The 15,821-nt window shown below is 51.8% G+C and overlaps 1 protein-coding gene across 3 annotated transcripts in view; it reads right to left on the reverse strand.

Annotated features, from left to right (window-relative positions):
• LOC142251688 (torsin-1B-like) overlaps positions 1-15,821 on the reverse strand; it is a 31,503-nt gene that overhangs the window by 2,551 nt on the left and 13,131 nt on the right. For 2 of the 3 annotated variants that reach the window (XM_075324723.1, XM_075324722.1), the window contains exon 5: positions 837-2,773. The exons of the other annotated variant lie outside the window; for it this stretch is intronic. In XM_075324723.1, the coding sequence (XP_075180838.1) occupies positions 2,529-2,773 (245 nt within the window). In that variant the 3' untranslated portion in view covers positions 837-2,528. Of the gene's footprint in view, positions 1-836; positions 2,774-15,821 lie in introns of those variants that run through there. 3 annotated transcript variants of the gene reach the window in all.

The raw sequence follows: 15,821 nt of genomic DNA on the forward strand, positions 1-15,821 counted from the left end.
TCACACTGTGCACAGTGAGGGGGGTGGAGAATGGAAATCATACTCCAGCCCTCAGTGCTGCTCGTTCCGTGCAGCGTCCCGCCCTTCCCCTGCCTGTCAGGGCTGGGGGCGGGAGAAAAGGAAACTAGGCCGCAAGAAAGCCGGGGACTCGAGTATAAGCGTGGCCGCCGTAAAAGCGCGGCCGGCGCCGAAGTCCCCGGCAAACTACAAGTCCCAGCCGCGCCGCAGTTTTCCATGGCAGCGGCGGTTAGCGCGGTAGCCCCTACATATAAACACACTCAGCGACGCTGAGTGTGTAATGGCACAGTTTAACCCGGTCAGCGCCGCGGTCCCCGGTGCACTAGCACACCCAGCAAAGCTGAGGTGTTGCCGTGCGCGGTCCCCACAGGGATACAGAGTACCTTCAAGTAGCAGGGCCATGTCCCTGAACGATACCCGGCTCCTATCCAGCAGTCTCCTCAGGAGTTGTGGATGAAGCCCGGTCTCAGTGCCTGGAGACCGATAGGATCCCACTTCGCCCAGAGCCCTGAGGGGGATGAGGAAGGAAAACAGCATGTGGGCTCCAGCCTCCGTACCCGCAATGGATACCTCAACCTTAACAACACCACCGACAAGAGTGGGGTGAGAAGGGAGCATGCTGGGGGCCCTGTTATGGGCCCACTTTTCTTCCATCCGACCTGGTCAGCAGCTGCTGCTGACCAATCTGTGGAGCTATGTGTGCAGGTCTGCCTCCTTCGCACAAAGCAATAAAACTGAGGAGCCCGTGGGAGCACGGGAAAGTGTATAGGCAGAAGGGGAGGGGCTTAACACTTTTGAGTGTAATACTTTGTGCGGCCTCCGGAGGCATAGCCTATACACCCCAATTGTCTGGGTCTCCCAATTAGAGCTAGAAGAAAAGGAATTTACGGTAAGTAAACAAAATTCCCTTCATTATATATACACACATTCATATAAATATATGATATACAAAGTGTGTGTGTATATATATAAAATTTATTTTTTCGCCCCTATCAATTACAAATCTGCTATATGGGAAATCTAAAATTCTCCGCTTTGTGTGTGTGTGTGTGTGTGTGTGTGTGTATATATTATATATATATATATATATATATATATATATATATATTACATTGCCACATACTATTTTTGTAGTAGTTAATGAAAAGAAGGGTGTGTGTATATAAAAAAAAAAAAAAAAAAAAAAAAAGTCTCTAAAACAAGTTTATCCTGTAGAAAAAGTGTCCTAATTTTCAAACTTTTTCTTGCTTTTCAGTAGAGATGTGCAGCATCCAAAAATCCGGAGAAATCCCCCATTACGCATACATCAAAATTTCCTCTACATTTTTCAAAATTACTGATATTTTGCTAAAACATGATCCAAATGCAGCAACAACGAATGTCGTGCAATAATCACATTGATCCACACAAGACGTGCCACCAGGAGTGCAACCTAAAGGGGCCTGGTCCTCTGGGTCCTAAGGAGTTACTAAAGGGGGGAGAGGTGCTCTATGAGGAATCCGCTCTATTATAGATCGCAGAGGGTCGTTTTTGTTAGATCTGGTCTGTATATGCATTGATTGTTAAGGGTGCCACGAATGTAAATGACAAGATGAAATGTATCCATTTTGCCTTATCAAATACAAAAAGAAGGGGTGCTATGCAATGCTTCCATAAAAGTGATAAAAAGTGCAGCAAACCCATAAAAAAATAAAGCCGCACTACCCGATAAATCCCGCCATCCTGACTGCACAAGTCCATTCGTAGACAAGAAGATCATGCTGGCCACTAAATTGTAGTGCTGTGTATAAATTAGTGGCTATTGATGCCAGATCACTCCTGTGCCCACTCACCCACTGTGGATCTGAAGACATTTAGGCTATCAATATGGATCCCACCTATCTTCAGTACGGGGGAGCTTTGACCCCTTAATACTGGCTGGTGGTGCTGTGAATGGAGAAGTGACTGCACATAAATGCTCTCTCCGTTCATGTCTATGGGAATCCCCCAAACAGTTGAGCACGCTTACTCTATTTTTGCGGCTTTCATAGGAATACAGAGAGCGTCACCTCTTCATTCACAGCCACCATAAAGTGCCCCCCTATATCACACATATTAATGGCATAACGAATGGGTATGCCGTAAATGTCTGATGGGAACCCCCTTTAAGTAGTGGTCTCTGTATGTCCTACACATGGGCTGGGAAAGGATAAGGAACTTGTCTCTTCTGCTCCTTCAGCGCCTTAGCTAAGTGCATTCACCAGGGCAGATGAATCCTTCTGCCACCAGTCCAAAGGGGCAACAAAGGACCCTTCAATAGCTCATTAATACCTGACAAACAAAACAAGCAAATGGTAGTCAGTGATGCCCACGGCAAGTCTAGTGTTTTCCTGAGATCTGTAGATACAAAAGTCATTCAATGTGAACAGAAACCTCCTCGATTGCTGCCATCAATAACGGAATGGAGAGAGAAGTGTTGGTGGCACAACCGGTGTTGACTGCACCCCTCGGGCGGCCTCGCGTTGGTGCACCTAAAGCATGAAGTCCAGCTTGGTCGATACGGTTTTACAGCCTTTGTCAGAAAACAGTTTTCTTTCTTTCGGCAAATAAGTCATCTCCTGAGCGACCTGAGATGCCAACGTCTCGTCCTCGTGAAAACCCCGAAGTCTGAGCTCCGCCAAGACACATTTCTTCACGTGACGGAACTCAAGTGGCAGGAACGGGACAAAGTAATCAATCAGGTTCTTCTCAATGAGGCCACTATGCCAGAAGCCACCTGGGCAAGACACAAGGAAAATGCATTATTAGTCCCGCTGATACCCAGGTACAGTGGAGATAGGTGGCCATGAACGGCATTACTTCCGCCCCCCATTATCTCAGTGCTCTCGGCCTCCGCATCATCACTGATCCCAGCGACTGTCAGCAGCGGTCATCTTCTGACTGTGGGCTCTGTTGAATCCCCCGGATATGGTTTACCGGGGTGGCAGTGGTGCAGCGGGGTCAGAGGACGCGCTCGGGGGTGTAGCCGCATGCACCATTGATCTGTGGGCGGGCTGTGGGGGTGTCACAGGACGGAGAGTTTCGGCAGTGGGTGCATTGAGCTGACTGCGGGCTAAATTGAATTGCTCACGGTTGACAAGATGGACTTCAAGAAAATGGCGCAGAGCCGAGACTCCATTGCATCACTACGCACGCGCCGCAGCCATTTTCTTAAGTTCATCACGTCAACCACGGGTGATTCAATGGAGCCTGTAGTCAGCTCAATGCACCCACCGCAGAGACACCCCGTCCTGTGACACCCCGCAGCCTGCCTGAAGATCAGCGGCGCATACCGCGACACCCCTGAGCGCATGCTGTAACCCTGTCTCCTATGACCCCGCCCCGGTAAGCCATATCCATTTTGTAAGACATATTTTTTGGGGGAAAAAAAAAGTGCGCCAAACAATCCGGAAAAGAAGGGAATTTTGTTTACTTACCGTAAATTCCTTTTCTTCTAGCTCCAATTGGGAGACCCAGACAATTGGGTGTATAGCTATTGCCTCTGGAGGCCACACAAAGTATTACACTTAAAAGTGTAAGGCCCCTCCCCTTCTGGCTATACACCCCCAGTGGGATCACTGGCTCACCAGTTTTAGTGCCAAAGCAAGAAGGAGGAAAGCCAATAACTGGTTTAAAGACCAATTCAATCCGAGGAAACATCGGAGAACTGAACCATACCACATGAACAACATGTGTACCCGAAAAAACAGAAAAACCCCGAGAAAACAGGGCGGGTGCTGGGTCTCCCAATTGGAGCTAGAAGAAAAGGAATTTACGGTAAGTAAACAAAATTCCCTTCTTCTTTGTCGCTCCATTGGGAGACCCAGACAATTGGGATGTCCAAAAGCAATCCCTGGGTGGGTAAAAGAATACCTCATGATAGGGCCGTCAAACGGCCCTCTCCTACAGGTGGCCAACCGCCGCCCGAATGACTTATCTACCTAGGCTGGCGTCTGCCGAAGCGTAGGTATGCATCTGATAATGCTTGGTAAAAGTAAGTAGACTCGACCAGGTGGGTGCCTGACACACCTGCTGAGCCGTAGCCTGGTGCCGTAATGCCCAGGATGCACCCACGGCTCTGGTAGAATGGGCCTTCGGCCTTGAGAGAACCAGAAGCCCAGTAGAACTGTAGGTTTCAAGAATTGGTGCCTCGAGCCCCCGAGCAAGGGTGGATCTGGAAGCTTGCGACTGTTTACGCCGACCAGCGACAAGGACAAAGAGTGCATCCGGGTGGCGCAGGAGCGCCATGCGGGAAGTAGAACCTGAGTGCTCTCACCAGAACCAACAGATGCAAATCTTTCTGAAATTGATGGACTGGACGAGGACACAAAGAAGGTGAGGTGATATCCTGATTGATATGAAAATGGGATACCACCTTAGGGAGAAATTCCGGAACCGGACGCAGAACTACCCTGTCCTGGTGAAGGACCAGGAAGGGAGTTTGTATGAGAGCGTTGCTAGCTCGGAAACTCTCCTAAGAGACGAGACCGTTACTAGAAGGCCACTTCCCGTGAAAAACGGGAAGGGAGACATCCTTCAAAGGCTCGAAAGGCGGCATCTGGAGAGCAATTAGAACCTTGTTCAGATCTCAGGGCTCTAACGGCCGCTTGTACGGAGTGCTGAGAAGACAAACTCCCCGTAGGAACGTGCGTACCTGAGGAAGTCGTCGTTTCTGAAAAAATACAGATAGCGCTGAGACTTGTCCCTAAAGGGAACTGAGCGACAACCCATTTTCCTACCTAGATTGCAGGAAGGAAGGAAACATAGACGATGCAACCGGCCAGGGAGAAACACCCTGCGCCGAGCACCGAGATAAGAACATCTTCCACGTCCTGTGGTCAATCTTGGCGGACGTTGGTATGCTAGCCTGTCTCATGGTGGCAACCACGTCCTGAGGTAATCCTGACGACACTAGGTTCCAGGACTCAATGCCACACCATCCGGTTGAGGGCCGTAGAATCCAAATGGAAGAATGGCCCTTGAGACAGCCAGTCTGATTGGTCTGGTAGTGCCCCCGGTTAGCCTACCGTGAGGCACCACAAAACCGAGTACCACACATCCTCGGCCAATTTGTAGCGACGAGGATGGTGCGGCCGCAGTCGGTCTTGATCTAGCGCAGTACTCTGGGCAACAATGCCAGAGGTGGCACCTAAGGTAGCTGGAACTGCGACCAATGCTGAACTAAGGCGTTTGCCGCCAGAGCTCGATGATTGTGAAACCGTGCCATGAAGCTGGCACATTGTTGTTGTGCCGTGACGCCATTAGATCGACGTCCGGCCTCTGTCAGCGGCGCCAGATCTCCTGAAACCCGTCCGGGTGAGGAGACCATACTCTTTCGGCCACACCTCAGCGACTTAGGAAGTCAGCTTCCTAGTTTCCACACTTGGGATGAATTGTGGATATGGTGGATGCCGTGTCTTCCACCCACATCAGAACCTGCCGGACTTCCTGGAAGGCTTGCCGGTTGCGCGTTCTTCCTTGGTGGTTGATGTATGCCACCGCTGTGGAGCTGTCCGACTGAAGTCGGATATGCTTGCTTTTCAGCCGCTGTTGGAAGGATTGTAGGGCAAGATACACTGCTCTGTGTTCAAGAACATTGATCTGAAGAGTGGACTCTTGCTGAGTCCACGTACCCTGAGCGCTGTAGTGGAGAAAAACTGCTCCCCACCCTGATAGACTCGCGTCTGTCGTAACTATCGCCCAGGACGGGGATAGGAAGGACCTTCTTTTTGACCAAGAGGTGAGAAGAAGCCACCACCGTAGAGATTCCTTGGCCGCCTGAGAAGAACGACGACTCTGTTGAGGGACGTCGACTCCTCGTCCCATTGGCGGAGAATGTCCCATTGTAGTGGACGCAGTAAAACTGCGCGAAAGGAACTGCCTCCATTGCTACCATCTTACGTAGGAAGTGCATGAGGCGTGTCAATGTGTGCGACTGGTTCTTAAAGAAGAGCTTGCAGCCCGTAGTGAATGCTGTTTGTCTAGCGGCAGCTTCACTATCGCTGAGAGAGTAAGAAACTCTATGCCTAGATATGTTATCGATAGGGTCGGGGTCGGATCTGACTTTAAAAAGTTGATGATCCACCCAAAACTCTAGAGAGTCTCCAGCGCAACGTTCGGGCAGTGTTGGCATGTTTCCTAAGAGAGTGCCTTGACAAGTAGATCGTCTAAATACGGGACCACAGAGTGACCCTGAGAGTGCAGGACTGTGACTACTGCTGCCCTGACCTTGGCGAAGACCAGTTGGACTGTCGCTAGCCGGAAGGTAGAGCTACGAACAGAGGGTGTTCGTCTCCTATAACGAAGCGTAGAAACGCTAGTGCTCTGGATCAATCGGCACGTGTGGATAAGCATCCTTGATGCCTAATGATGCTAGGAAATATCCTTGGGACCTTGAGGCGATGACATGGCGGAGGGATTCCATCCGGAACCGCCTGGTGTCCACGAGCTTGCTGAGCATTTTTAGATCCAGAACGGGACGGAACGGCCCGTTGTTATAGGTACCGCAAAGAATTTGGGGTAAAAACCGTGACCTTGTTCCTGAAGAGGAACGGGGGTCATCACTCTTTCTGCCTATAGAGTGCACCCTGTTTGCAGAAGAGCAGCGGCCCGGCTGGGAGGTGGAGAAATTCTGAAGAATCGAGTTGGAGGACGAGAAGTGAGCTCTATCCTGTACCCGTGAGACAGAATGTCTCACACTCAATGGTCATTGACCTATGGCAGCTAAATATCGCCAAGGCGGGAGAGCCTGCTACGGACCGAGGCCGCAAGTCATGAGGAAGCCGCCTTGGAAGCGGGTTTTCCGACTGTCGCTTTTTTGGGCGAGACTGAGCCCGCTAAGAATCTTAGCTCCTCTGATCCTTTTGAGTCCACCTTGGACGAGGAAAAATGGGACCTGCCCGAGCCTCGAAAAGGCCGAAAACCCCGACTGCCTCTTGCTCTGTTGGGGTTTGTTGTGTCCGGGCTGAGGAAAGGATGAATCCTTACCCCTGGACTGTTTGATGGTTACATCCAACGCTCACCAAACAGTCGGTCAGCAGAAAAAGGCAACTGGTTAGGCAACCTTTTTTGGAAGCAGAATCTGCCTTCCATTCACTTAACGAGCAGACCAGGCTCTGCTTAAAAACACGGAGTAGCGGAGGCTACCGCCGCACGGTTCGCAGAGTCCAGGACAACCTGAATCGCGTAAGAAACAAATGCAGACATTTGAGAGGTTAAGGATGCCACCTGCGGCACAGATGTACGTGTAACCGTGTCAATCTGTGTAAGACAAGCTGAAATAGCTTGGAGTGCCCCAAGGGAGAGAATGCCGGAGCCAACGGTGCGCCGACAGCCTCATAGATGGCTTTCGACCAGAGATCCATCTGTCTGTCAGTGGCATCTTTGAGTTTGCAGTTCCATCTCCCACTGCAACTATGGATCTAGCTACAAGCCTGGAGATTGGAGGATGCCGCTCGGGACATTGGGTCCAGTCCTTGACCAAGTCAGGGGACAGGGATAGCGTGTATCCTAAGCCGTTTGGAGAAGCGCATATCTGGATAAGCGTGGTGTTCCTGGACTGCCTCTCTGAAGGCAGAGTGGTCCAGAAAAATACGTGAAGCTGACTCCTCCACTGGAGGAGTTGTGAGAAATAACCCACATTCTATAGATGGACGCTATAAGATTATTTACTATGGCGTCACAATCAGGTGTATCCAGATTGAGAGCGGTCTCAGGATCAGAATCCTGAGCCGCTACTTCCGCCTCATTACACAGCGAGTCCTTCTGTTAGGACCCTGATGAAACCGAGGCCGCTCATAGCGAGCCCACTTAGGCTGTCTGGGACTGACGTCCGTGCAGAGCCGTGACTCTGGGATGCGTGTGACATTCCCGGAGCTGTTAGTTATTCACACTGAGGGGGGCCATGGATCAATGATTCAACAGTGCCCATCTTGTGAGAGACATGTCCGGACTGCTAGGCTTCTAGTATCATAGCCATAGTCTCAGAAAAACTGTCAGTAAATACTGCAGACACCGTCCTCATCCCCTGGCCATTAGTGCATACAATGGGAGTCTATGTACCTGCCGGCCGTATAGCCGTACATGCTGTACCAGCTGTATAGAAAAACATGTGGTTCTGCACCTTTGTTTTACACAGAGAATATGCTGATAACTCCTCCGCATAATCCAGGAGGGTATATACAACGTGCGACCAAACAGTGCAATGTATATAGTACAAGCATATCTATAAGTGCACTTCTGCACTAGTGGGGTTAGCACCACAGGTGCTGCTTAACGCCTGTTACAGCGATTGTGTGACTATCAGAATGCCAGGGTCTTCCACACTTGTCTCTGTATCGTACAGAAACTGACACTAATGGCTGCCGGTGTCCTTGTAGAGAAGGAAGCCGTGGGCGTGCCTGAGAAAGTGCGGGAATTGCACACAGTGAGAGGGGTGGAGTATGCAAAACATACTCCAGCTCTCAGCTCTGCTCTTGCAGCGTCACGCCCCTACCCTGACTGTCAGGGCTGTGGGCGGTAACGAAGGGAGACTAGGCCCAGAAGCCGGGGACTCGAGTTAACAGCGCGGCCGCCGTAAAAGCGCGGGCCGCGCTGAAGTCCCCGGCGCACCACAAGTGCCAGCCGCGCCGCAGTCCCAGCGGCCGGCGCGACCGCCCTAGAAGTGGCCAGCGTCCCGCCCCTCTCCTGACTGGCAGGTCTGGGGGCGGGAACGAACTAAAGCAGGCCGCAAAAGCCGGGGACTCGAGTTATCAGCGCGGCCGCCGTAAAAGCGCGGGCCGCGCTGAAGTCCCCGGCGCACTACAAGTGCCAGCCGCGCCGCTGTTCCAGCGGCCGGCGCGCCCGAGTCCTAGACGTGGGCAGCGTCCCGCCCCTCTCCTGACTGGCAGGTCTGGGGGCGGGAACGAACGGAAGCAGGCCGCAAAAGCCGGGGACTGTAGTTATCAGCGCGGCCGCCGTAAAAGCGCAGGCCGCGCTGAAGTCCCCGGCGCACTACAAGTGCCAGCCGTGCCGCAGTCCCAGCGGCCGGCGCGGCCGAGTCCCATAAGTGTGCCTGCTTCAGCTAAGCTGAATGAGGCTATGGCACAGGCGCCGCAGCGCTGATGTCCCCCGGCGCACTACAACACCCAGCATGCTGCGGTGTGAGCGCCAAATGCACGGGGACACAGAGTACCTTGAGGAAGCAGGGCCATGTCCCTGATGTACTCCGCTCCATCCAGCATCTTCTCCAGGGGCTGTAGATGGAGCAGGGTCTCAGTGCCTGGAGACCGGTAAATCCCACTTCACCCAGAGCCCTGTAAAAAGGGATGGGGAAGGAATCAGCATGTGGGCTCCTGCCGCCGTACCCGCAATGGGTACCTCAACCTTACAAACACCTCCGACATACAGTGGGGTGAGAAGGGAGCATGCTGGGGACACTATATGTGTCCTCTTTTCTTCCATCCGACATAGTCAGCAGCTGCTGCTGACTAAAAAGTGGAGCTATGCGTGGATGTGTTGCCTCCTTCGCACAAAGCACAAAACTGGTGAGCCAGTGATCCCACTGGGGGTGTATAGCCAGAAGGGGAGGGGCCTTACACTTTTAAGTGTAATACTTTGTGTGGCCTCCAGAGGCAATAGCTATACACCCAATTGTCTGGGTCTCCCAATGGAGCGACAAAGAAATAATAAATTATTATTATTATATTTTAATATTATATATATATATATATATATATATATATATATATATATATATATATATATAATTTTTTATATATATTTAAAAAAAAAATAACGGAGCATGCGTGTAGAATAAGAAAAATAAAACTTTAGTTTTTTGGGTGTCATGTAAAAAGAAGGGAATTTTGTTTACTTACCGTAAATTCCTTTTCTTCTAGCTCCTATTGGGAGACCCAGACAATTGGGTGTATAGCTACTGCCTCCGGAGGCCACACAAAGTATTACACTTTAAAAAGTGTAACCCCTCCCCTCTGCCTATACACCCTCCCGTGCATCACGGGCCCATCAGTTTTGGTGCCAAAGCAGGAAGGAGGAACTTATAAATTGGTCTAAGGTAAATTCAATCCGAAGGATGTTCGGAGAACTGAAACCATGAACCAAGAACAATTCAACATGAACAACATGTGTACACAAAGAACAACAGCCCGAAGGGAACAGGGGCGGGTGCTGGGTCTCCCAATTGGAGCTAGAAGAAAAGGAATTTACGGTAACTAAACAAAATTCCCTTCTTTGTCGCTCCATTGGGAGACCCAGACAATTGGGACGTCCAAGAGCAGTCCCTGGGTGGGTAAAAGAATACCCCGATAAAAATAGCCGTAAAACGGCCCCCTCCTACAGGTGGGCAACCGCCGCCAGAAGGACTCGCCTACCTAGACTGGCATCTGCCGAAGCATAGGTATGCACCTGATAGTGTTTCGTGAAAGTGTGCAGACTCGACCAGGTAGCCGCCTGACACACCTGCTGAGCCGTAGCCCGGTGCCGCAATGCCCAGGACGCCCCCACGGCCCTGGTAGAATGGGCTTTCAGCCCTGAAGGAATCGGAAGCCCAGAAGAACGGTAGGCTTCAAGAATCGGTTCCTTGATCCACCGAGCCAAGGTTGACTTGGAAGCCTGCGACCCCTTACGCTGGCCAGCGACAAGGACAAAGAGCGCATCAGAACGGCGCAGGGGCGCCGTACGAGAAATGTAGAGTCGGAGTGCTCTCACGAGATCTAACAAGTGCAAATCCTTTTCACATTGGTGAACTGGATTGGGACAAAGAAGGGAATTTTGTTACTTACCGTAAATTCCTTTTCTTCTAGCTCTTATTGGGAGACCCAGACGATTGGGGTATAGCTACTGCCCTCTGGAGGCCACACAAAGCACTACATTAAAAGTGCAAGGCCCCTCCCCCTCTGGCTATACCCCCCCCGTGGTATCACGGGTTCTCCAGTTTTAGTGCCAAAGCAAGAAGGAGGAAGCCAATAACTGGTTTAAACAAATTAACTCCGAATAACATCGGAGAACTGAAAAACCGTTCAACATGAACAACATGTGTACCCGCAAACAACAAAAAAAAACATCCCGAAGGACAACAGGGCGGGTGCTGGGTCTCCCAATAAGAGCTAGAAGAAAAGGAATTTACGGTAAGTAACAAAATTCCCTTCTTCTTCAGCGCTCTATTGGGAGACCCAGACGATTGGGACGTCCAAAAGCTGTCCCTGGGTGGGTAAATAAATACCTCATGTTAGAGCTGCAAAACAGCCCTCCCCTACGGGGGTGTCACTGCCGCCTGCAGGACTCTTCTACCTAAGCTGGCATCCGCCGAAGCATAGGTATGCACCTGATAATGCTTGGTGAAAGTGTGCAGACTGGACCAGGTAGCTGCCTGGCACACCTGTTGAGCCGAAGCCTGGTGGCGTAATGCCCAGGACGCACCCACGGCTCTGGTGGAGTGGGCTTTTAGCCCTGAAGGAACCGGAAGCCCCGCAGAACGGTAGGCCTCTAGAATTGGTTCTTTGATCCATCGAGCCAGGGTGGCTTTAGAAGCCTGCAACCCCTTGCGCGGACCAGCGACAAGGACGAAAAGTGCATCGGCACGGCGTATGGGCGCCGTGCGGGAAATGTAGATTCTGAGTGCTCTCACCAGATCTAGCAAACGTAAGGCCTTTTCATACCGGTGAACCGGATGAGGGCAAAAAGAAGGCAAGGAAATATCCTGATTAAGATGAAAAGAGGATACGACCTTAGGAAGAAACTCCGGAATGGGGCGCAGCACAACCTTGTCCTGGTGGAACACCAGGAAGGGAGCCTTAGATGACAGAGCTGCCAGCTCAGACACTCGCCGAAGCGATGTGATCGCAACAAGAAACGCCACTTTCTGCGACAGCCGAGAAAAGGAAACTTCCTTCAGAGGCTCGAAGGGCGGCTTCTGGAGAGCAACTAGTACCCTGTTCAGATCCCATGGATCTAACGGTCGCTTGTACGGGGGCACAATATGACAGACCCCCTGCAGGAACGTGCGCACCTTAGGAAGACGTGCTAGACGCTTCTGAAAAAACACGGATAGTGCCGAAACTTGCCCTTTAAGGGAGCTGAGCGACAAGCCCTTTTCTAACCCCGATTGCAGAAAGGAAAGAAACTTGGGCAATGCAAATGGCCAGGGAGACACTCCCTGAGCAGAGCACCAGGACAAGAAAATCTTCCACGTTCTGTGGTAGATCTTAGCCGAATTCGACTTTCTAGCTTGTCTCATTGTGGCAACGACTCCCTGAGATAATCCAGCAGATGCTAGGATCCAGGACTCAATGGCCACACAGTCAGGTTCAGGGCCGCAGAATTCTGATGGAAAAACGGCCCTTGGGACAGTAAGTCTGGTCGGTCTGGCAGTGACCACGGTCGACCGATCGTGAGATGCCACAGATCCGGATACCACGACCTCCTCGGCCAGTCTGGAGCGACGAGTATGACGCGGCTGCACTCGGATCTGATCTTGCGTAGCACTCTGGGCAAGAGCGCCAGAGGCGGAAAACACGTATGGGAGCTGAAACTGCGACCAATCTTGAACCAAGGCGTCTGCCGCCAGAGCTCTTTGATCGCGCGACCTCGCCATGAATGCCGGGACCTTGTTGTTGTGCCGGGATGCCATTAGGTCGACGTCCGGCACTCCCCAGCGGCGACAGATTTCCTGAAACACGTCCGGGTGAAGGGACCATTCCCCTGCGTCCATGCCCTGGCGACTGAGGAAGTCTGCTTCCCAGTTTTCTACGCCTGGAATGTGAACCGCGGATATGGTGGATGCTCTGTCCTCCACCCACATTAGAATGCGCCGGACTTCTTGGAAGGCTTGCCGACTGCGCGTCCCTCCTTGGTGGTTGATGTATGCTACCGCTGTGGAGTTGTCCGATTGGATTCGGATCTGCTTTCCTTCCAGCCACTGTTGGAAGGCCAGTAGAGCAAGATACACTGCTCTGATCTCCAGAACATTGATCTGAAGGGTGGACTCCTGCGGAGTCCACGTCCCCTGAGCCCTGTGGTGGAGAAATACTGCTCCCCACCCTGACAGACTCGCATCTGTCGTGACTACTGCCCAGGATGGGGGCAGGAAGGATCTTCCCTGAGACAATGAGGTGGGAAGGAGCCACCATTGTAGAGAGTCTTTGGCCGTCTGGGAAAGCGAGACTTTCCTGTCCAGGGACGTTGACTTCCCGTCCCATTGGCGGAGAATGTCCCATTGAAGTGGGCGCAGATGAAACTGCGCAAAGGGAACTGCTTCCATGGCTGCCACCATCTTCCCTAGGAAATGCATGAGGCGCCGCAAGGGATGCAACTGGCCCTGCAGAAGAGATTGCACCCCTGTCTGTAGTGACCGCTGCTTGTCCAGCGGAAGCTTCACTATCGCTGCTAGAGTATGAAACTCCATGCCAAGATACGTTAGTGACTGAGTCGGTGATAGGATCGACTTTGGAAAGTTGATGATCCATCCGAAAGACTGTAGAGTCTCCAGCGTAGCATTCAGGCTGTGCTGACATGCCTCCTGAGAGGGAGCTTTGACCAATAAGTCGTCTAGGTAAGGGATCACCGAGTGTCCCTGAGAGTGCAAGACTGCTACCACCGCCGCCATGACCTTGGTGAAGACCCGTGGGGCTGTCGCCAGACCAAATGGAAGAGCTACGAACTGAAAATGGTCGTCTCCTATCACAAAACGTAGAAAACGTTGATGTTCTGTAGCAATTGGCACGTGGAGATAAGCATCTTTGATGTCTATTGAGGCAAGGAAGTCTCCTCTGGACATTGAGGCAATGACAGAGCGGAGGGTTTCCATCCGGAACCTCCTGGCGTGCACATGTTTGTTGAGCCGTTTTAGGTCCAGAACAGGACGGAACGAGCCGTCCTTTTTTGGAACCACAAAGAGATTGGAGTAAAATCCTTGCCCTTGTTCCTGAGGAGGGACTGGGATAATCACTCCTTCCGCTCTTAGGGAATCCACCGCCTGCAGCAGAGCATCTGCTCGGTCTGGAAGTGGGGAGGTTCTGTAGAACCGAGCTGGAGGACGAGAATTGAACTCGATTCTGTACCCGCGAGACAAAATGTCCGTCACCCACCGGTCTTTGACCTGTGACATCCAAATGCCGGAAAAGCGGGAGAGCCTGCCCCCGACCGGCGATGCGGAGGGGGGGGGCTGGAAGTCATGAGGTAGCCGCTTTGGAAGCGGTACCACCATTTGCTTTCTTGGGGCGTGTGTGAGTCCGCCACGAATCTGAGTTTCTTTGCGTCCTCTGAGTCCCTTTGGACGAGGTAAACGGTGTCTTGCCCGAACCTCGAAAGGACTGAAACCTCTGCTGCCACTTTTTCTGCTGAGGTTTGGATGTTCTGGGTTGTGGTAAAGAGGAGTCTTTACCCTTGGACTGCTTAATGATGTCAGCCAATGGCTCGCCAAACAGTCTATCTCTAGACAAAGGCAAACTGGTTAAACATTTTTTGGAACCAGCATCTGCTTTCCAGTCCTTTAACCACAAGGCTCTGCGCAAAACTACCGAATTGGCGGACGCCATTGAGGTGCGACTGGTAGATTCTAGGACCGCATTGATAGCGTAAGACGCAAACGCCGACATCTGCGTGGTAAGGTGCGCCACTTGCGGCACTGCTGGATGCATGATAGCATCCACTTTTGCTAAGCCAGCTGAAATAGCCTGGAGTGCCCATACGGCTGCGAATGCCGGAGCAAACGACGCGCCGATAGCTTCATAGACAGATTTTAACCAAAGGTCCATCTGTCTGTCATTGGCATCTTTAAGTGAAGCGCCATCCTCCACTGCAACTATGGATCTAGCTGCAAGTTTGGAAATCGGGGGGTCTACCTTTGGACACTGTGTCCAGCGCTTGACCACCTCAGGGGGGAAAGGGAAACGCGTATCTTTAGATCGTTTAGAGAAACGCCTTTCTGGGTGAGCGTCGTGCTTCTGGATTGATTCTCTGAAGTCAGAGTGATCTAACAAAGCACTCAATTTACGCTTGGGATAAAGGAAACGAAACTTTTCCTGCTCCGCAGCCGCCTCTTCTGCTGAAGGGGCTGGGGGAGAAATATCCAACAGCCTATTGATGGCTGAGATAAGGTCGTTTACCATGGCATCCCCATCCGGGGTATCCAGGTTGAGAGGGGTTCCAGGAGTGGATTCCTGATCACTCTCATCCGACACATCACAGGGAGACTGATTGCGCTGAGACCCTGAGCAGTGTGAAGACGTCGAGGGTCTTTCCCAGCGAGCTCGCTTAGGGTGGCTGGGGCCATCATCTGAGTCATAATCCTCGGCCTGTGAAGCCGGGGACCCCCCTGTGGGCTGGATACATTCCAAGTAAGGGGGACCTGAGGACAGAGGCCTCTCCGTGCCCAGAGACTGAGCCCCATGCATAGATTGCAAGGTTTCAAGGATTTTTGCCATAGATACAGACATATTATCTGCAAAAACTGCAAAGTCCGTCCCTGTCACCGGGGCAGGACTTACAGGCGTCTCAGCCTGGGTCACTACCTCTCCTGACTCCGGCTGGCGAAGCAGCACCGGATCTGAGCATTGCACACAATGGGGGTCATCGGAGCCTGCTGGTAGATTAGCCCCACATGCAGCACACGCAGTATACACAGCCCTAGCCGTGGCAGCCTTGCGTTTTGAGGATGGCATGTTGTTGCTTCCACAGAGTGATCTGGGAGATGCAGCCAGAAGCGACCTCACAGTGCAAGAAATACAATATCTCTATATTCTACACAGTACACCGATACACAGTGAGGCACTAGAGGGACCAGCACA

Source organism: Anomaloglossus baeobatrachus, chromosome 9 (assembly GCF_048569485.1).
Source record: "Anomaloglossus baeobatrachus isolate aAnoBae1 chromosome 9, aAnoBae1.hap1, whole genome shotgun sequence".
NCBI lineage: Eukaryota > Metazoa > Chordata > Amphibia > Anura > Aromobatidae > Anomaloglossus > Anomaloglossus baeobatrachus.